This window comes from Ruditapes philippinarum, unplaced genomic scaffold, assembly GCF_026571515.1.
Source record: "Ruditapes philippinarum isolate M1 unplaced genomic scaffold, ASM2657151v2 ctg3803_1_1_1_1, whole genome shotgun sequence".
In the NCBI taxonomy this organism is placed as follows: domain Eukaryota; kingdom Metazoa; phylum Mollusca; class Bivalvia; order Venerida; family Veneridae; genus Ruditapes; species Ruditapes philippinarum.
This window is the reverse complement of record NW_026851545.1, coordinates 8,032-31,623: the sequence shown is the minus strand read 5'-3', so window position 1 is coordinate 31,623 and position 23,592 is coordinate 8,032. Positions and strand designations below refer to the sequence as shown.

At 30.3% G+C, this 23,592-nt stretch overlaps 1 protein-coding gene across 1 annotated transcript; it reads right to left on the bottom strand.

Annotated features, from left to right (window-relative positions):
* Nucleotides 1-6,413: 6,413 nt before the first annotated feature.
* On the bottom strand, nt 6,414-23,522 carry LOC132742394 (uncharacterized). Its single transcript, XM_060730839.1, has 21 exons — nt 23,475-23,522; nt 23,211-23,236; nt 21,961-22,079; nt 21,397-21,576; nt 20,758-20,819; nt 20,338-20,448; nt 19,582-19,619; nt 19,075-19,172; nt 15,892-16,050; nt 15,610-15,650; nt 15,289-15,314; nt 14,978-15,102; nt 14,556-14,708; nt 14,292-14,350; nt 13,376-13,501; nt 12,178-12,275; nt 10,861-10,932; nt 10,026-10,122; nt 9,308-9,408; nt 7,290-7,358; nt 6,414-6,796 (listed from the first exon to the last, which is right to left on the bottom strand). The coding sequence occupies exons 9-21, from the start codon at nt 16,044-16,046 to the stop codon at nt 6,647-6,649; spliced, it is 1,272 nt and encodes a 423-aa protein (XP_060586822.1). The 5' UTR covers nt 16,047-16,050; nt 19,075-19,172; nt 19,582-19,619; nt 20,338-20,448; nt 20,758-20,819; nt 21,397-21,576; nt 21,961-22,079; nt 23,211-23,236; nt 23,475-23,522; the 3' UTR covers nt 6,414-6,646.
* Nucleotides 23,523-23,592: the final 70 nt, after the last annotated feature.

The window sequence follows — 23,592 nt, the reverse complement described above, 5'->3', positions numbered from 1 at the left end:
GTTTATTCAGCGCATATACTGTGATACAGAATGATGGAGTAAAGTTATAATTCCCATATTAAAGGCTTTCTATTTCACCCACATGCTACCTGAATTAGCAGTTCCAAGACATAGTACTCTATCTGGAATAAGAAAACCTGAATTACCATGGGTATGTTCCCAATAAATGTACTACTCATTTCTTATAGTAGTAATGTTTTGGTTTTGTTCAGCATATTTACATATGCTTACATATATATCATCATATGTAATAAATTACCTTGTATAATAATAAATATATATTTATTGTAACCTGTATCTTTTGTCTAATCCTTCATTTTTATATTTTACAGTTTTGTGGTACATCGTGCAAGAGATCAGAGAAAAAGAACTCTAAGAAGTGAATGTGACAAATTGGACCAAAAAGACTCGCATACTCAGATTAAGACAGACACAGATATTTACATTGAAACGCCTTTAATACCAAGAGAATCAAGTAAAAGGTTATTTATTTTAATGTATATAACTATGTTTAGTTAAGATTTTTAAAGAATTTTGTTACATAGGAAATGTCACCAATTTTTACTCTTTTAAGAGCTGTAAACTTGTTTAGGAAATACCACTATGGAGAAAACATAAAAAGTGTTGTTGAAAGCCAGGTGGTCTTAATTAACAGGTTTTTTTTTCTTAAAACATGGAAAGGTACAATTTAAATGTGTTTTTTAAGTACAGTTGGTATATAACAGTATTATTGTTTACATTGCACTGAATACATGTATAAATAAGTATTTTAAATGATGTTTAGAATTTTCAATATACCCTTACTTTAATTTTATATTTTTTCAATGTAGCTGTTATGTTAATTTATGTTCATGTACTTTTTTACCATGCACTGTAACACAATTGACAAATGTTTACAAGATATGGTGCAGTACATGCAATCCTTTCTTATCATGATGATTATAAACTTATATTATTGCCTTTATAGACTATAAACACCTGTAAGGTGTTGTCAAAGTAACTTTGATTTACTATTTTGAAAGATTTCTTTTGCATAACATCCAAATAAATGAGCAATTTGAACTTGCAACTTTATTTTAAGTCGCACACTGATTAGTAATATTTATTTCATATTTTAATTGCCTTTAACATGTAATTGAAAGGGATAATTAATATTTTTATACAAATTTGCAGATCAACACGTTTGAGAAAATTAAAATTCCTTGGAAGGAGAATAAACCACCAGTGGACAGAATCAGATGGCTACCTAAGTTGGTACAAAGGCACCGTACTTTCTGTATCTTCTGGAAAAGACGGAAATCCTGACGCAGTATATGAGGTCGATTCCTTGATCAAAGACTATAATGAAGGCACCTTAACTTTCATAGATTTGTAATGGTATACTTTATTTCTCTTCCACTTTATTTTATACCATGTACTGTATGTTTTTATATTGAAAAAAATTGTATTTAAAAATTATATAAATATCATTATGCACATTATTTTTGTTATATTAAAATCATATTACAAAACAGCTTTTGAATGCAATTATTAATACTATTATAATGTTATTTTCTGAATTAATTAATTGTGCAAGAAGGTCATGTTTTAATTCATTTTAATGGCAAATTACAATAGGAATATTATCCTGTTTATCTTAAGGATTATTGCAGTAACTTATTTTATCAGTAACCCATGTCCATAATAGTACACCATACTTAACCTTGCACTACTTTTGTATGCATGCTATGTAAACATTGGACTTAGATAATGCTGTATTTACTGGCCTTATTAGAATATAAATTTTCACTTGATAAATAATTTTTTCAGGTAATGGAGATATAGTGTCACTAAAATAGATGTTACTTTAATAGTTTTCATTCATCATATCAAATATTTATCATTGGAAAGAACTTTATTTTGACATACAAGCTACATGTGCTGCAAACTGTTTCAGGTAAGGCTTTTGTTTTTATTTTAATTTTCTTTTTCTTTTTAGGTAATGTAACAGTTTCTTTATAGGTAAAGGATTAATGCCTCAACAGTTTCCTTTTCAAATGTACCTCAGAATACTTCAGTTGAAAGTTTTAATTTTTATCCTAAAATTTTCAACAAAACAATATGGCTGCCGTTTGATGCACCTTAACTACTATAGTAAAGTAATGATACTTTAATCGAGAAATATGCCATAAAGAACAAAAGGAAACAATTATTTTTTAATAAGCACGCGTCTATAAGCAATCCATTTTGAGACTGTGAAAATCCAATTCAACCAGTGAATATGATACTTCACCCCGTTAACATGATTTTATAAAATGTGCTGTTGACTACTGTTTTAACCAATGATAGCAGCTATTTTTGATCATATGATAAAGTTTATTATTTTGTCGACCTTTAAGCAAAACGTCATTGTGTCATTTTACAATCATTTGCTACAATCGACTTATATATTGTGTTTAATCATGTTGTCCCTTTTTTACTATGAAGGACATTCAACTGAATCTTCATATAGGAAATGTCTGAGAACAAGTCAACATAACATAAAGACCAATAATCTGGCAATCACTCTCATTATAAAACATTCAATTGTATAACAGCCGATTAGTGACTAAAGGCATGTTATTTATCGGGTGGAGGACAGTCAGTATATGATTTGTAAAATTATATCAATTGGATTGCCGCTTAAGAGATGAAGTTATAAACTATTCAAATAAAATCAATCCATGAACGACGTTATTTTTTATATTTTTTAAGGTGACCATGATAACCTTCTCTGTTAGGCTTTTCAATTTAATAAGTTGCTATTTTCTTTTGTTTTTAGATTAATAAATAAATTTAAATACAATCATGTATTAAATATGCATATTGTTGTTAATGTATTTTAACAGCAACTATTTTATTTATTTTTTAAAAAGTTTGCGGTTTATTAGAATTTTGTCGAAGTGAAGAGCAAACATGAACAAAGTAATAACGGAAAATCAAGAATACAAAACCGAGTTTTTCATAATTAAATAGAATTTTGATACATGACAATAGGGGAAAATGGAAACAAAATATCCAAAATTATACTGAAAAATAATTTACTTCGGATAGCTGGGCATTTTGAACAACGACAGTATAATATTCAAATGTTCTTCTAGAGAATTGCATGCTCTCTCCAAACAGTCTCCTTTCTATTGATGGTTATTTGGGTCATTTAATATATAGGCATTGTGATTGTTCTATTCAATCATGACCCACCGGCGGGTTGCTTGGCTTTTTTATATCCTGGTAGCAAAGTTGTCATCTCCCTTTGAATAATATAATAACTTATACTACATGTTTTCTAGCATTATTAAATTGGCCAGTGTCGAATTTGCAAATAAGAAACTGATCTGAAATGAAATTAGATATCTAAGCTTCTAAATATCTATGCATGCTATATTTCAAGTGCCTGTGGTTAGAATCGTCTATAAAATAATTTGGGAAAATGATGGTGTTTTTTATAATTTGAAAGAAAGCCTGTGATTAATGCATGTTTCGATATAGAAATTTGCTCTGGAATTAAAAACAGTTTACGGGGCAATCTGAATAGTGAAAAGATAGGTGCGAAACAGCCTCTTTTCGTGATATTTTCATTGCACGTGTATTGCACGTGTATCTACACTCAATCCACGATATAATAAACGTAACGGTCATTATTTTCAAAGTATGCTTATGATACAAAATGGATGTTAATATTATTTTAATATGTTGTAATATCGTGTTTTATGTGAATTCTATTTACTCAAGGTTAAATAATATAGACTTGAACCCAATGGAAAAAAAGGCAAACTATGCTGGAATGAAAATGATTTTTTTTTCAAAAATAGGCAGGATAACAGATTATTCCCGACGAACACACCTATACCATCGGACACACGATCAGACCCCGCTAACTATGGGTTGTGTGGATTTAGGCTGGGGCTCACAGAGGCCAGCCGGAATTGGCGGAATATGATCTGAAATGGTCACTTATAGCATGATTTTCGGCTCAACGTCGGCAAAATACCAAAGCATTCCCGACGGACAAACCTATACCAGCTGACACATAGTCACACCTTGCAGGACACGAATATTCGTAAATCTGTCTTCATATCTTTTTCATCTTCAGTAGCGTTGATTTTGGTTATTCTGATCAGCCTGAAGAGCCAGAGATCGAGGTGATACGTAATTTGAATAAACCAATTTTTTTCACAGGTTTTAGCTAGCTGAATCAGCCGGAACTGGATTTCTGCTAGCCGGAGAAGCTGAAACAGCCGGACAAAAATGTGTTGCGGCTGTTTCGGCTGCTCCCGCTGTCTAGCTAAGTTCCTGAACATCCATTGTCTTACATGAAAAACTATTATACTTAAAGAGGAAACGAGATAAGTGAAGAATAATATGTTACAGGTAACAGCTGGTTCAGTTAAACTCAAGAAACAATTGATGAAATCATGCTGTTTTTGTAAATGTATGGTAATTATTTAGGATATACAATAAAAGCGTGTTTGGCGTGAGGGATGTTGCACTTTTGCATTACAGTATCCCTCATGTTCAGACTCAGTCAAACCGAGTCTGCAATCTTCATGTAATTTTGCTGGTTTTAATGCTTCCGGGGGGGGGGTTCCCTTTCTTTCAGGTATATTGTAACTCACGTATCTTACTGAATGACAGTCGTCAAATCAGACGTTTATATAACAAATGACGTTATAACTAAAACTGGAGGTAAATTAATAATATCTTGCAAAAGAGATCATTGTGAACTTCATGCAACATAGTATCATATTAAGACACATGAATGAATTACAATCATGTTATGTCAGGAATGAACAATATACTGCTTGAATGTTGAGTAAGAAGTATCAATCTGTAATCTCTCACGGTCTTTTGAATCATATAGTAATTAAGGTTTACGGCTAAAATTTATTTTTACGCAGATATAAGCATCCGAAAGCTGTTAAAAGACTCGACTGTGTTTAGAAAAAAAAAACTTTTATAAAAAAGTTGATCAGAAATGCTCATAGCAGCTAAACAAAAGTTGTGAAATATATCTCTATGGAAAATATCAAGATAATTGGGGGACTCCGACTTGTTTATTGTTAAATGTACTCGAGTTATTATATACGGACTTTCTAACGATTAAAATTGACATTGAAATCGGTCACATAATTAATATAAGAATTCTGCTCATTCATATTTAGGATAAAATATCTGAACTTTCAGTTTGCTCCCGACAAATCAAGAACATCGACTTATCGAAACTGAGCACAAATATGTTCTTTTTCATTCAGTTTCTATATAGAAATCTGGTAAAAATCTACTTGAATGAATTTGAGTTTATAATACTCACCACTGGAGTCCTTCAGAAGAGTACTAGTAATTTTAGATTGTGTATGATAGTGCAAGATACGGGTAATTCCAGAAACTACTCCTGGTTCTTTAACGTGCCAAGTGTATAAACATTCATACACGTAAACTCGTTCTAGAATTGCTAGAATTGAATCATCCATTTTTAAACACTTCCTTGCTAGAATTATCATCAACAGGATGTAATTTTGTATGATTTATCCTTTGGAGAAAAAACATTAATTCTAATAACTATCATTAGAAATAATAAATTTAGCGTTCCATATTTTCTTTGATAACTGCACATGTAGTTGTTGTACTTAACTATTCAAACTTTATACCACAACTTTTACAGATATTTGGACATTGATATATCACAACGCCGAATAAGAAAGAGGTGCAACTTGTATTGTATTCTTTGTACATAAATATACTTTTAGTTTCAGTATGTTCCAAAGAGTCCAAATAAACTAATTTTAATATGTTCTTACATTGCTATGCTTTATGGGAAGACTATATATAAATATTGCCAGACGCTAAAATGAAACAGTACTTATCAACTCAGAATACATAGCATATTGCAGCCATTTTTTTCGATTTTGTTTTTGTTCGCTTTATTTATTGAACAAGGCTGTGTGCATTGAATGTAGATATGAATGTAGCTATGCCTTGTATTTTTATACTCTTGCACATTTTTTTTAATATGTCATGAACCGTCATTAGGTATTGTCGCAAAGTATATTTGTCACTGAGTAAATTAAATGTTTTTATGGCCATTGGCAACGTTTTCAGACATTCAAGAGATGAAAAAATGTTTTTTGGAGGTTATGTTTTTATCCTTTTAATTTGCTAAATGTTTTGAATCCTATATCATCGGGATTACATTTATACATACACTGATTATAAATGATAGTACTCTTCACGTATTGTGTTCTATTCACGTGTTTTAAACATAGAACCTTTCAGTTACAAATCAGATACAATGTACCTGTAAAAGACGGGCATAAGACAACTAAGAAAGAGAAACGCTTTGTAACCGACTAGTATCTTTAAAGTGCTCTTACAATGTTCATTATACTATGAGGGCGTTTTCTGTCTTAACACTACAATTCTATGCTCATGAAAACTAAAATACTTCATTTGAAATTTAACTTGAATAAAAGAATACATACAAATCATATAATTTTTTACCTTTTTGAGCGCCATTTACCAGTTAATAGTACTGCATGAATTCAAACATTACCCGATTAAATCTGATTAAAACGTAAAAAAGACCTTTAACTGCATAAATAACATGTGATTATTCATTATATGTCATAGTTTATCCAACAAATATTTGCTGTGTGTCTGTTTGTTTTGTCGTACAATTCCGGTTGCAAAAATCATCGTGACAGCAACTATGGCATACAGACATAGACCTCGTCTCAAACTGTACATCACTTGCCCTACTGTTAGTTTCAAAGGAACATTGCTGTAAACATAAAGTTTTAAACAATCAAATTTTGTTTTCAAATGTTACATTTTCAAATGTTTTTTAAGAATATCTGTTGTCGTTGTGGCTACATATCTTTTCTGTGGTTACAAATCTACCCTTGCACCGATTGGCAACAGATTTATTCAGTAACAACATGCTCATTTTATTGATAAAAATAGGTAAGTTGCAAGTTCAGTTAAATGAAAGTATGTTTGGAATACTTCGTATAAAACATTTAATCACGATATATAATTAACCACAACAAATTGCAGTTACCGATATTAATATGTACTGAAACACCTTTCAAGTGTTACCTTCGTTGTTAATCGAGCAGCAATAATACATTAAAATAAAATGTATCGTAAAACATGTTTCAATAAATTTGTGTCACATTTTATTCATAAAGGAATAAAATGAACTACAAAAATGAGACGTGTTAAAAATGTTTCATGGAAATGTGATATGATTACAAAAAAGATGATGTACTTACAGGTGTACTTTCACATCCGAGGTGGTACAGATATGCATCGCCCCATTTTAGTTTTTCGATACTACATGACTAGAAAGAAGATTGGAAAATGCATCAATTGTCTCTTATATATAAACATAAAAGGTATTTAAACACGTTGAACTCAACCACGTTATATTCATTTAGTGATTAAGAAAATGACAAAATCTTTTTGTGAGTATATTTCTGACGATCATGGTTTCTTCATGTTGAACTAATAGCCAGAGAATTTAGTTGCTTGTGACTTAGATTATCGCGTCTTAAATATATTTTGGTTGAATGGTCATAAAGTAAACATCCGTTTTTATTGGAATTTATTGCATATGAATTTGTGTCAAAATGAAGCAAACAGACGATAAATGCATGCAAAAAAGGCATATTTAACGAAAACGAATTAAATCAATAAAACACAAAACAAATGGTAGACAGATCTTAAACACTATAAAGATATTTCACTGTCCATGATGATGAGTATATAAAAAGGCGGGCAGGATCAAATTTCTCAGATCATAAACGTAGAATGGGTTTGTGTTTTGATTTTTCTTAAAATCAAACACAGCTTATTTATTGTATGCTTTATGACTTGTATAATATAATTGAATAAAGGTAAAATATTTTCTCAAGGGCAAGTACAGCTTGGAATGTAAGGATAGCTGAGTTATTGTTATTCTTGGTTCGAGTTTGTTACAATTACATTAAGTTGAAAATTTCAGATCATTACAGTATTTGTTCAGGGTAATAAAATAATAACAAATACTGTATAAGTACTTATTTTGGCGGGGGTTTGTATATATATGTTTGGTTTATATTTGGCTATATTGGCGGTCAGGGTCAGTAGCGCCAATTCAAAACACCGCCAATTTAAAGCACCGCCATTTTAGATCATCGCCATTATTCTTTGAAAGGTAGACAACTCATGGTAAAATAGCTTTGGTTTGTCCGAGTAATCTCCCTTGATTATTTGTAATAAAAATAAACATTACAAGTAAGCTGAAAAGAATTTGTTTATTTTTAAGTCTTGGTACGAAACTCATTTAATTATATATAGAAACAAATCTAAATGTCATTTATTATCGAATTTAAGTAAACTAGTATTTGTTTCGTTTTCACTGTTATGTTTCATAATTTGAAATAAAACTAATGATAACTGTAATTATATAGCAATCAGTTGTGGTGACCGTGAACAATTGTTCACGCTTTAAAGACTGCAGGATAATAGGGCATACAAAGGTGACCAAGCATAGGTATACCGTATGCCGTAAAATAAACGAGGACAGTCAACTACTGCGTGACCGGTGTTATTTTTATTTATTTTTTTTATTCTTTATTTGTAATCGCCAATTCATGACCCCATATTTATGCCAACAAGTGTTTTAATTTGGCGGTCTAAAAGCGTTTGCGCCAATTTATGACCCCGCCAATTCAAAACACTTTAAAAAACGCCAACATTTGACACCGCAGATATAATGCGCTATACAGTAGGTTTGTGAGTAACAAAAAAAATATCATCCCTTGTAAAAAATACTGCTGCGTCGGGTAACAGTATTTTCCTTGGGATGATATTTTTTCTGTTACCAACAAACCTAAGTGTTATTTATATAATACGGACTTTTTAAATGAAAAAAATGAAAGAAACGACATTACGAAATATTTCTGAGGTGCATTTGAGAATATCGTTTACTTACAAATGCGATTTAGGAATATTAATGTTTCAATTAAATATCAAAGAATAACTTTAATATTCTCATTTAAATGCTGTTTTCTGCATAAGTGGGTCCTTGTGTGTATGATGGTAGTTTGCATTCTTCACTAAAATCCTTCAACAGACTTATTTTAATTGCGCCCAAACTGAGCCTGCAACAATTTTAAATTTGCCCTTTTACGTGTGAGTATAAACATTAAGGTCAAAGTAAAACCGGTCTTGTTTTATTATTATGATTCTCTACGCTTAACATGGATCTTAAATAATAGATTCTAGATTTGAAATAAAAGTACACTACCTCACCAGAAGAGCAAAATGCTATTTTCTCACAATCTACCGGATCTTTTACACGAGCACAGTCGAGACATAGTGGACCTCGTGACTGACGAGGCGGCAACGCTTTTTATAACAATAATAATAAAAAATGTAATATATTGTTTTCAAGAATTTATACTAGACATTCAACATTTGTTACAATAAATACTATTTTACATAGCCTTAAATCTTACATTAGTTCATTACAATAAACTGTTTGAACATATACTCTATTATGCTTTGTTACTTATTCTTATAAAGTACATGCTTGTGAAGAATATCTAGCATCAAAACTAGATGATAGGTATATCTGTAACAAGACATTGAAGGAGAGATTGGAAATGTATCACAAACGAAAAGTGTTACTTTAAAACCTACATATGTTATTTCAATAAAGGTGTTATTAAACTGAAAAAAATAAAAGAAAATAAGTTAATTCTAAGTTGATACTTTCTTCGCTAGTCTTACCACTAATTCCGTCTGATTATACAGAAATTTATTGAATTCCGGTAAATTATAAATTAATACTGTCCTGTTGAAAAATATATCACAGCAAAATCTTGCCATTCCAATAAGTTTTTATTGAATTGAATACGCAATTTATTGCTGTAACTGATATATAACCATATTATAACCACTTAAATGTATCTTTTAATTAAATTGTATAATGGTATTTGTAAATACACCATTACTTTATTTACCTAATCCACCACAACCTTGAGCATTACAAAAACTGTTGTCACAGCACTGAAGACAGCTATTTGTTCCATTGAATGCCACGCTGTGTTGGTTACATATCTTAAAAGTTATATGAGAAGGTGTGATATAAGTTATAAAGGATATTGAATGAATGTAAGTTCAATACTGAATTTATTGCACGAGTTGAATAAAATTATATTATGCGAGCCTCTGGCGGGCATAATATTATTTATTTAACGAGTGCAATAAATTCATAAATGAACTTACACGAATTAAATATTCTTTTTATCACATACCCAAAATAAAGACCGTTTAAAGTGAAATAAGAGTCATTTCTTCATTGACGCGCCTATAGTATAACGCTTCTTTACACTATGTTTGTAGAACACTAATGACGTCATGTCAAAATATATTCACGGCCGTGCAATACCATATTTACGGAGTCGCAAAATCGGCACGCGTGTGTGATAAAAATCATTATTTTATATTGATAGTAAGGTTATTAGGTGTTGGGAAATGACCTAAAGCAAGTATTGCAATGCTCGTCAGATTAATTGTCAGGTTGCCTACACAAAAACATAGGTGAAAATTCATAAGAAAAATATTCTTTTCAAAAGTTAAGAGACAATTTCAAGTTATAGATCAAACACCTAGTACATTTACATAAACAAGCAAACACGATTTGCAACATTGTCTAACGATTCATTTTTCGCTTGGCTTACAACCAGCATAAGGAAATGGAAATAAATGCCTTACATAAATTTGTTCCATTTTTTCAATATACTTTTTGTCGATTTTACACAAAAAGACTTTATGATTGATAAAGTGACGGCATACCTGTTTATCTTTACATCCAGACCTGTAGTATTTTTTACCATTACCCAAAGTATAGCTCTCGACAAAACATGCCTGTAATTTATGTGATGCTAATTTTGATAGATGGTTTTAGTTTTCAAAATTGCAAACAAAGAAATATTTAAAAAAAAATTATTTTAGAAATTTAACTCTGGATGAAACATTGTCTGTAATACTAGTAACATATTTTATATAATATTGTCAATTACAAAACGTTCAACAACATGCAAATACATATAAATCAAAAGCACCTGAAAGGCAGGACAATATATGCCCGAATGTAAATTTGTCTGCGTAATCAAAGTAAAGACCAAATCAAGAAACTTTTCTGAAAAAAAAATGTTTACTAAGCAATGTTTAATGTGAAGCGTTGGCCTAGTGATAATGGGTTCGAGACATACTTTGGTCACGGTCATGTTATATCCATATTATATTTCCTATCTAAGTCTGCACACCGACTTACTACAAGTAATATTTCTTCCAAAAATGTACAAATTTCTTTCCATTGGTTCAAAAGATGCAGAGAGGACACAACATTTTGAAATTGCTACAAAATGATTAAGTGTGCCATTGACGTGAGATAGGTCAAACCTGCGCTCTGCACATCATCGTTTTATGGTTAACATTTCTGCAAAGAAGTTCAGTTTCCTTTCACCGGTTCTAAGACGGACGGACGGACAACCAAGTGCATAATATTATACGCCGAAATTCTTTTCGGGCGTACAGAAAATATTGTCCCAGCATGGGTAATTATTATTGAAGCTTGTGTCTAAATGGCTAAAGGTACTCACTATCTTCATACTTTTGTTAATTTTAGCACGCCATTTAGACTTCTCATGGTATACATGATATATTTGCATAATACATAGTATACTATAAAAAGGTACGAGGCAATACTTATAGAACTGTCTATAACTACAAAGAACATAGATTTGAATAAAACTTGCGTATAAGGTCACTCACCTTGCTAATTGTAATACTTATAATTATGCTGTTGACAAATGTTTGAAAGGACCTTTTTGCTGGTATAGTGAAAAACTTAAGATTATGTCTTTGAGAAAATTAAATCAATAATTTGAATTTGATTGGATTTTACCGAAATGTAAAAAGAGACATTTTAATATCTCGTAGGCAATTTATATGAAGATTTATAGAAATATAAAACGTGTATGTTTTATTTGCATTAACTATGAAATTGTTTACAATTGTAACGATCCAACATTTTTGTCATTTATTTATCTATACACCTAACTTTATTATATAAACATATTAAATTTCATAATATAAAGAAATGAATACCTGGTTACCATGGCAGCGTTCAATAAAGTCACAGAATGAAGGATCTATAAGGTCCTTGCATGAAAAACATACAATATCTGTACTGTTTGTTAGTTCATCTAGAAATAAGTATATATGCAAGGATTAATATTGGAAATTGGTAATTTCATTTTACAGAACTGGCTACAAGTTAAAAATCCAATTTGAAATACAGTTAAACAGGTACCTTACATATGAAGATTAAATTCATCAAGTACTTAACATTAAAAAAATGCTGAACAATTAAGTGTTTAGATGTGTCTATTCTTTCCTCACCTCGTCGTCTTTGTAAGACCTGTTGAGGATTTATTATATGACTGAAATACTGTTGGAATAAGGCGTAAAATGAAACAAACACACAAACAAACAAAACCACCATGTATGGAATATTTCTTGCAAATTCATTGTTAATTAACGTAATTATTATTTTTCAATTACACATAAACATATCTGGGCCTATCATGTTTTTTAAATGGATGTAAACATATATTGAAACTGCATAATTTAAAATATTACAAAGAAGGTTCAGTTTGTAAATTCTTGAAATGTTTGGTTTGGGCAATTCTTAAAAGTCACGATGCAAATTAATCATTCATTTAAACAAGATTTGTGATTTGGGGAAAATAACATGCGTACAATTACCGGCAGTTCTTGTTAACATGCACTCCCTCCGAAAATATGGATAAATAACGACACCATTTTATTTTGTAAATAAGGCCTCGACCCAAAATACACGTCAAATAAACTCAAATTGATGAGGTTATTTAGCACCGATGTAAACACTATACAACCAGTCTGACAGGTAAGCTAAAATTGTTATAAGAAAGATATATTAAGGGAAACCTTTCTTATAATTTCGTTTCTGTTTTGGTCTTAGTAACGGTAGGGGGTGCAGATACGAAAATCGGCAGCGATAATATTCTCTGTTTGAAAAATAGCTATTGTAAATTGTCTTATCTTGTTTTCTTAGAATCGACTTTATTTTGGCCTGAGGGGTGTTTATCGGCTGTTTAACGCCGGTTTGACGAAGTCAATTCCTTCACAACAAATTTTAAACCGGTGTTAAATAGCCGAATAGCCACTGAGGCCGATATTATTTCCTCATTTTACTTTTCATGGACACAGATCAATATCATACGTCAGCAATATCAAGATATGTTTAACTCTACTAAATATCTACCTGTTTCACATTTTGGTCCTGAAAAACCTGGTTTGCAACGACAAGACGTTTTAAAAGGCGCCAATTTTAAATCCGCTACACAATTCCCACTGTTTGCACAAATCTCTTCACGACATGGTGAGAAAACTTTATGAAAAGAAAATAACAAGTGCATCTATTGCGCATGCCTTCCCGATATATGACTACATAAACAATCTTATGGGAGTTAGAATTTGTAAAAAGGCACATGACGCCCTAAATCGAATACACATTTTAATTTTAAGAACAAACATGTGTTTTGTAATGTTTTAATTATTGTTTTAGAAATATAAGATATTTATCTTGTGTAGAAAGTAGCACTGAATTTGAAATAATTTCTTTTAATAATTTGAAATAGCAAAATGTAATCAAATTAGTATTTTGACTTCAATACGAAATACCAAATCACTATATTATTTGCGAAAAAGGAACAGAAGCTAAAGATGGTTCAGGTAAACGGTCAATGAGTAACTTTTTGGAAACTGAAAAATTAGAAGATTTTAGGGGGAAAATAAACGCATTTCTTAGTCATAATTTATACATAAATCTAATAAACGACATTCTCAGCATGGAAAAGGGCATTATATATAGTAGTAAAGTAAGTTCATTGTTTGAATATAACATGAATATAATATATCATAAAAAGTGAGAATTTACGTATATTTGATTGGATATAACTTTCTCTGATAGTTCTTCATACAACATAAAATAGAAAAAGAATATTGTTTCAATTTACGTTAAAGGATATGGGCAAATACTAAAAGTAAAATGATGTTCACAGTATGCATATGTCTTTTACGATAAGTTAATATAATAATAAAGAACTTAAAAGGAGTGTGCTAAATAAACATAACCTTCGTCGTGAAGTAAGTAAAGCAAAAAAAGTAACAGGAATTACCTTCTCCTCTAATGTCTGTAACCACTTTGACGTTGTAGCAAATTATTTCACCCTTTTTCCTGTTGGAAGATATTAAACAAATTTTGTCAGATTTAAGAATTGCTATGTCGAAACCTTATATTACATTAGCATAGTTTAATACATGTATATACACAAATCACTTAAAAGCTTTAAAAAATTTACAATTTAAAGTGTGTGTTATAGATAAGTATAAGAAGTATTACTTAAAACGTTTATACAATAATAAAGTGAATATGCATATACCCTGGTAAAGACACCTGGAGACAAATTTGATGTTCGCCAACTTTCGACGGTGTTAAATAAGCCACATCAGCATAACACTCGGTAGTTTGTCTTTTAATATCAAATACATGAACACTCTTGGCTACGTTTTCACTTGTGACACTCAAACTAGGGCTGCATTAGCATAGAAACATCGAAAACGGTTATTTACAAATATAATTTTCTCTAATGTTTTGTAATTTGTTAGTCCTTAGTAACGTTACTTTTTTAACTTGTCAATTTGGAATTTGTTATTTGATGACAATGATTTTGTATTCTTATATTTTAGCATTATTAAAATCTTTTGTTCATATTTGCATTTCTGTTATTTATTGGTTTTGACGTATAGATATTATTATTAAAAAAATATCTCTGATTGCTAAATTGTAACAAATCTTAATTACCATCTCCCAACATAGCCAAATTGATCTCCAGAAGTAAAATGCATATCAAAATGACAAGGTTTTCCAGTCGAACACAGAACAGTACCATCTGATGACAAAGTTGGTGGAAGAAAATAAGGAAAGTACTGCAAATATGATCAACCAGCATAGATTAATATTTTGACATCAAAAATTATATAAGTACATCAAATTTGTTCGTTGAATATTGAAATAAACATTGTGAGTATGAAATGAATCATCAATTGTATTAAAAAAGTAAGGTTCTAAGTCAACATTTTTATTTTACGTTTTATATGAATCAGTTTAAATACCTTGTTGATTTTCTCTGCAGCTGTACCTGAAAATTTGCAATTATAAAATATACTATATAAGTTTTGTAATTGAACAGAAATGACTGAAAATATTCATTCGCACAAATCATATTTTTTCCCTCTCAATATATGTCTTTCAGTATCTGTTGTTGTTTTTATTTCAGTTAAGCTGGCAATATATAGAATTCTGCATTAGAAATACTAATATTTCATATCAAATCAAAGTTTACATGAAGTTCACAAAGAAACAATTTATAAAACTCAGGTCATACAAATTAAGTAAAATATTTTGAAAATTAGTAAATATAGGGGAATACGTACTCAAAACATTCACGTTGACACATATTTCATCATCTGTTTTGCTAATAAAAATAAAATATACACATCTATCAAGGAAACATGCCTTTTTTATTTAGAGATATTAATTATATCATTTACTAAAGATCAGGTTTAATAGTACATCTCAATCAATGGTACATAAATGAATAATGAAATATTGTTTAGGTTCGAAAGTCCGATATTTTCCAAAGGATGTATTAAAAGTTTATATTTTCGTTAGAATACGTATGTAAAACTTGGAATAATGCAGGTAAATATTCAAACCTTTTTGTAATAACTTGCAAACAAAACTTAAAATTCCCAACAGCATCCGGATTTGCAATAACTTGTCCTTGATATATGGTTGTGGATTTCCCAAGAGCTTTAACCATTGGTATGTCCAAATTCAAATGTGGATCGTTATAACCAACTGATGTCATTGGACTATAAAATTAATGTTTAAAAAACTGATATAAAAAATCTTCAAATTTCTAAATTTTGCAGTTAAGACTGTTACAATTCTAAAAGTATCCAAATAGGTTTGCAACTTCAACCAAAACGTAAGTTCGAATGCTTACATTAATAGGATCATCATATATCTCTCACTATAAGTTGTTTTAAGTGTGTGTTTTTTAAGAATAAATCAGCTATTAGATTATAACTGATAATATGCCCTCTTTTAAGTAACAAAAGGCCATTATTAAAACAATCTTTAATGGATCATTAAATTGTATTCATTTTATCAAAAGTTATTTTGAACAATTGTGGAACATAGTTTATTGATATAGGCATTTATTTTCAGCGGGGATTAGTCAGGATTATGAGTTTTATTTTAGTCCATTAAGGGTTGCTTTAGATATGACCTTTTGTTACTTAACAATTGACAATTCACAATCTTTAATGGATCATTAAATTGTATTCATTTCATCAAAAGTTTTTTTAAACAATTGTGGAACATAGTTTATTGATATAGGATTTTTTTACGGGGCTTAGATAGGATTATGAGTATCACTTTTGTCAATTTAGGGTTGCTTAAGATATGGCCTTTTGTTACTTAAAAATTGGCTTTTAAAGAAAAATTGTGATATTGAGCAACATTTTACAAGTGGTTGTATTGAAACTCAGTATTTATGTATAACATTTTAAATGTCATGGTCACCAAATATTATCAAAATCATTACAAAAAATATTTATGGCCCTTTTTAAAAGACATTTACCATTTTGAGCCATATTGTTATAAAAGTGTAATAAATTGAAATGAACCTCCTAGCATGAATGTAGAAAACAGAAAGGATATAGTGCGTTTTAATTATTGTTTATATATAAAAATCTGGAAACAAAGTGATTCCTCGAAAGCATTAATCATAACAAAATTACAAGAGAATTGCAGACTCGGTTTGATTGAGTCTGTACATGAGAGATTATGAATATGTGCAACATCCCTGTAAATCTGTTTTATTATGACCCTTTGGTATTTTAAATACTCGGGCAATTCAATACCAAACAAGTACAAATGTTGCTGCAATGCAGCAATTGAGAAGCTCCGCGCAAAAAAAATGTGCTCATTACAGATACCTTACCAAATTATTCCTACGCACAGGTCATGTTATATTCAGGTTAAGTACTATTGTAGATTTTTTCCGAATGTTTTGTAAACCATTTTTTTGCATAATTATACTTATCTTATGCACTGTCCATAATTAAAAAGAGGGGACATTTTTTAATATAAAATGCTTTTACTGATGCCTACCTGGTAAGGAAAGTAATTTCACTGAATACAAAAAAGACTTACAAGACTTGTAAATGTTATGTGACATGACTGTACTGTGTTCTGTTTCAGTAATAGAAGATAGATGATAGAAATATCAAAGTCTGTTATAATTGTAACAAATATACAAATAGTAACAAAAGGGACTAATATTATAATATAGTAATATTACATGCATATTTTTTCATGTCAAATTAAAAAAAAAGGTTTCTTTCAATACTGAAAGTAGAACACACTCTGGAATGAAAAAATGGGATGAATTTCCAAAAGACCAAATTCAGGATTTTTTTTTGTTTGTTATACACGCGTTACATGTTGATACAGTATTTATCAATATAATAGAAGACTGTAACCTGAATTTTAGGTAGGTATGAGGAAATTCACTAATATCATATTCGTGCGAGACAAAGATATGAAAGCTAATTGACATTGGTAATATATAAAAAAAAACTATTGTTAATTAATTTTAGGGATATCAATATATATTTTTGTTGAATTGCTTTAAAACCATTCATAAAAAACATAACACTTCATGTTCAAACTGCAGATCAAAGTTTCTGTTGTTGTCATTATATCTATCTATAGCCTATGCTTAAGGTGATTCCGCTATATTTTAAGGACAATTATAAACAAAAATAAAAATGATAACAATAAGAATATTTACCTGTTTATAATTGTCCTTCAAATATAAACCTGAAAGTGTATTTTCAAATGGTTCATCATTTTACAATAAGAGCTTTGTTGTTATATAAATTTTGGCCTACTTTCACTTTGCACAGACTTTGTGAAAACAAACTTGGCTGACAAAGCGGAATCACCTAAATGAGGGTCCATCCGCTCTTAAGGTTACAAAATGCAGCTTTCGCTGTCGAGTACAGACCCCCCGAACATGTCACCAGTCATACCATTATCACAAAGTGGTATGCTGTACCAATGACGCTAATGAAATGTAACCTTATATACTAAAGTTTAATTATTTCAAAACAACCAATATATCAACATGTTATTATTAAACATTTAATTTCATAAATATAAATTAAGAATAATTATCAAAAGCAAAATTGTTAAAATATTTTGCCTGAAATCTTCTTTATATTGACAAATTCAATCACTAATAGTATACTTGATATGCTGTGTGTAAATGTATTTCAAAATGTAACAAATTATAATTTCATGTACTGTACTACTAAAAAAGGGAAATAACAAATTTATAACCTAAGTGTCAAAAATCAAAACATTTATAGCTATTTATAGCTTTCGAATTTATGTAACAGCAGAACTGCATTCCGGTTCTCATTCATTAATATGACATGCTGCGAATCACCGACGGGGAAACCAATATAGAAATCGAAAGGAGTTCTTGAATGCGGATTTACTTTTAGCTGTTAATCGAAAGGATTTATTGCTCAAATCCGGGCCCATGGACAAAAAAATAGTAAACACAAATAGCTCCGCGCCTGTGGGCGCGGAGCAATAACAGTTTTTTTCCAAATGGTATATTAGAATATACTTAAAGTCAATATGATTATATGCTATAACAAGGAAGGATTTTGATCTAATACTTCCGAAATCTAATTATGATGTATGTTTTGAGTAATCTCCCTTTAAAATTTAAAACTTGTTTTTAGTAATGTACTCCACCAACAAAGAAAAGAATATTTATAATTAATATCTCAATAAACTGTAAAAAGATTACTCACATTATTCCTGTCTTTGTAACAATTTGGAATGGTATACCACATGTTTTTCCGATCACACATTTAATTTCAGACGGCAGTGCAAGGTCTCCAATTAAGCTCTTAAAGTACAAAACTATTTTAGTCATATCAGATTTAAAATAAAAACAAAACAATCATCACGTAAGCAACGCGAAAACACGATAATATTGTTTTGATATTTGCATTCTACCATGAATGAATAATCAAATGGCACAAGTGACTAATGATTTCCGTGTACATTTTGTAGAACCTATCGATTACGTTTGAGTCCAAAACTACTAGGGCAGTATTTGGTATTTTTTCGAAAATATCTAATTGGGTACTCGGATTAAAAGGCAACTTTGAAACAATATATATTATGAAATTTCATCTAAACTTAAAAGCGGGAAATTAGCATAAGTTCAACAAAATGAGAAAAGGTATGTTTAATCGTCAATGTAGTACAACATGCACAAAGTGGTAATTCAAAATTGTAGAATCCTCCCCTACCTGTGTCTGGTTCTGTGCAAAGGGACTGTCGACTTGAGCTTTGGGATAAAAAGGAATATTCATTTATATTGTACCTTACATATGAATGCATGAATAAGCAAGGCGCATTTTAAACATCGAAGCTTCATATCAAATAAGAAATATACAAAATACACATTATCTAACATCAATATTAATAATATCTGTCATGTGTTGCGGTTCAGATCGGAATATACGTCCCGAGGGGACCCCGCCCATTGGGTGGTAACGAGGCTTGCCGAGTTACCGCCCATGGGCGGACACCAGAGGGACGGATATTCCGATCCGAACCGCAAACATATGTAAGATATTTTTTCTTTCATATTCTGCCATATTATTTGATATTAAAAATGGTTTAACTCAATAACATGTTTGTTCATGGAAATATATGTCATTTTATCCATAACTATTTTCTTACAATAGCGTATGAATTTACAACTTTAATAACAACGGCGAAAAGACGTCATCCTAAGCACATATTGCTCTTCTAAAACGACATTTCAACGCGGTTCATTTATAAAGTGCGCTAAAATGATGTTGTTGTTTGGCACGAGACTCATCTGGCACCCCCATGCCAGATGAAATTTCCGCCATGGATGAAACTCACGGAAAGTCGCGGAAACGCCAGTCTGCTATGCAAGAATGCTGGTTTCAATAATGTAAATATGAATTGCCAAGGTAGGAGTATCTTGAACAACTTTATGTTACGTTAGTAGGGAAATTAGGAATTGGTGTCACCTTGTTCACAATGTTGTCCTGTAAATCCACAAAAGCAAATAGGATTAGCCGTATCATGGCCATCACAAAACCCACCATTTATACACTCGAGCGTCTGACAACCTTTCTGAACTGTAAAATGCTTCATTTTAAGTAATGCAAACTTAAGTAATGCAAACTTGTACAATAAATCTATACTAAAATGTCCTTTCATTTAATACATAAGCAAAGATAGATTGTATTTTTTGTTAAAATGATAATTTATATATTCAAAACCTATTAAAAAGGTCTTAATTGCTATATAAAAATTGAATATAACGTATTTTCATTTTATTTTATAAATTTAGGCTTAATGTGTTCATTCTTGAACGGAATCGAGGTTCAACTAATATTTTTCGAACATATTGCCGAAATTAACATATAAATTCTTTAGATATTTACCGTCAGTATTTGGATCAATCACATGGATGTTAAAACATCGCTCTTCACCCTCTGTTGAATAACTAAATTGATAAAAAGTGAAATGGTGGCTAATGAATGCTTCATAATGTTTATCTGAGCAAAACAGATTCAAGCAAAATTTGAAAAGGCAAAACTGCAACACTAACGTGACATAAACACGGAGCATTTAAGGGGTTATCGTTTTCGCCTTATTAATGTCTGGAATGATCTATGAGCATGAAGAGCCGTCCCGTTATAATAACCATTATCTAGATATAATGTGTGATTTCCCAATGCAGTCCACGTCAGACTGCAGTCTTATCAGGTTATAACCAACATTTAATGTATTTTTATAAACATATATTTATTTTAAAAGTTTAATCTTGTTTCTTTACAATAGACCAAATGCACCACAAAACTTTCAATAACTGCCAACTTGCCTACGCCGATCTATTAAATGTTTGTTACCTTTCATCATTTTACCTATGCGGCCTTGCATAAATCAGTAATCTTATAAGGAAGAAAAGCAATCTGTTAAAGTTATCTATATTGTTTTAATGTTATATGTAATATTTGTCTTTACAAATTGCATCATGCGAAATCATCATGTTAATTACCAATTATTCCTAGATATGTTACCTTTTAAGTCCAACAGATAAACAAAATCTTCTTATGGTGTTGTTATCAGTGATATTATTTATCACTGAGATGTCGACAGTACAATAACCGTTGTGAGGCTTGCCGGGAGTACAATAATCACATGAAGAATACAGGTGATAGTTGACAAAACCAGCAGGTGGGTTGGTTTGAAATGTTACACTAGAAGGCAAAAATACAAATAATACTGATGCATATTTTTTTTTATCACATATACATTTAGAGATAATTCGAAATCAGCATTATTTGTTGTGTTTTTTAGTAGAAAACTCTTCGATAAAATCAACAATGATACATGCATAAGTACAACAAGAAAATCATTTATAAAGAACACAAATAAGGTAAGCAAAGGTGCATACCAATATATTCCTGCATGTTAAGACTTAACTCTTTTCGCTTTTACTTAATAAAAAACAACATAGCTGACGAAAATCTTGTTTGCTAACTTTTAAATGAGGATATATATAAAAATAAAATTTTTTAGGATGTATATTTGACTCAATAATGTTTTATTGAGTAAATAAACAAAATGTAGCATATACTTGCCATTCATTTTCATTTCCATTGCCAGGTGTTACATCATAAAGAACATGACATGGGCCACCAGCTAAACACTTGACCTCAGCATCATTAGGTAGACTAGGATGCAAGAAGTGTGGTCGATCCTAACATATCAAAACATGTCTTATTTCGTAAAGAAATATATAAATAGTGTAAGCAACATTTTGATTACAAAATGGAATTTATCATCAACTATTGTTTCATTATTTAATCATTGTTTTGTTGGTCTAAACATGAAACACACATGGGCATAGTAAGCTACTCGAAAATAGTATGATCCAAATATATTCAAAAGAGATATCTCAACATAAAAATCATAGTAAAAGTATAAATTTGTTCTACTTGCGTTAAAAATCCCTTCAAAGATCGAAATAGTTAATAAAAAGTATGTATAATATATGACACGAGGGCTGTCCAGAAAGTTCGAAGACAAGTCTATAAAATTATTATAAGCAGTCATATCAATGTGATGATCAAAGTGTGCTTAACTATTTATCTGCTACAAATTTCTAAATTAAATAACATGATAAAAGTAATATACGCAAAGCACTAATACCATGGCAACATGATCAACGAATTACGGAGCACTTTGATTTCATGACGATAACTACACAAATAATAAGTTGCTAAAAGTTGTAATTTTAACGCAAACTCTTGTTTTAATTTTGTGACATCAAAGGATACTATTGCATGATATTTAGTGAAAATAATGACATCATACGCAAATAAACAGCTTGTTATCAACAGTGATGGGCAAAGAAGGTGTGTAAATTTTGTGTTGCAAATATGACGTCAAATTCAAGGTACGTATAAAACATTTATTTTTCAAATATTAGAATCAGGAATAATCTATGAAATCCGTTGTTGTCTTATAGAATTTATGAAAAAGGCTAAAATAACTGAAAGAACAACATCAAAAATTATTAATTAAAAAAATAAGTGAGTTGAACACCGGACCTATTGAATCTTAAGCGAACGTGCTTCCTCTAACCCATAGGTTATAATATTGTTATAAAGAAAGTAAGAAGCAAACAAAATGAGTCTAAACTTAGAATTTTCATTAAGGCATGTAATCATAAACCGATGAATGTCAACGAAAAAAAGAGAATGGAAACATTTGTTAAAGTCCGACAGAGTTGTTGAAATAACGGATGTCTCGTTTATAAAAAAGTATTGTCGCTTCAAATTTTTCATTAAAGCATTAATATCTTGATAATAAGCAGGGAATAATTTACCTCATAACTATACAGTAGACTGACATCTGAAACAAGAAAATTAAAGCATTGTGACGCCGGGCAATCAAATTGTTTGTTTTTTTTTTTGTAACGAGTGGAAAACATATTTAATTAGATATTGTTTTTCGTGAACAGATTCGAAAGTAATATTTCAAAATATCAAGAAAATAACTGAGATTTCAATTCTAATAAAACGCTCGATTCAATAGCTTTAATACTGATTACTATTTTTCTTCTTGCTTTAAAACAATTAAATTAACATACCTGAAACCACATGTACTTTTATACATAACTCGTCTTTATTCACACTGTTAAAATATCGAAAAGGAATTAAAAAAATCAGAACAGCAATGTTATGTACATAAATATTCAATGTAAGGAA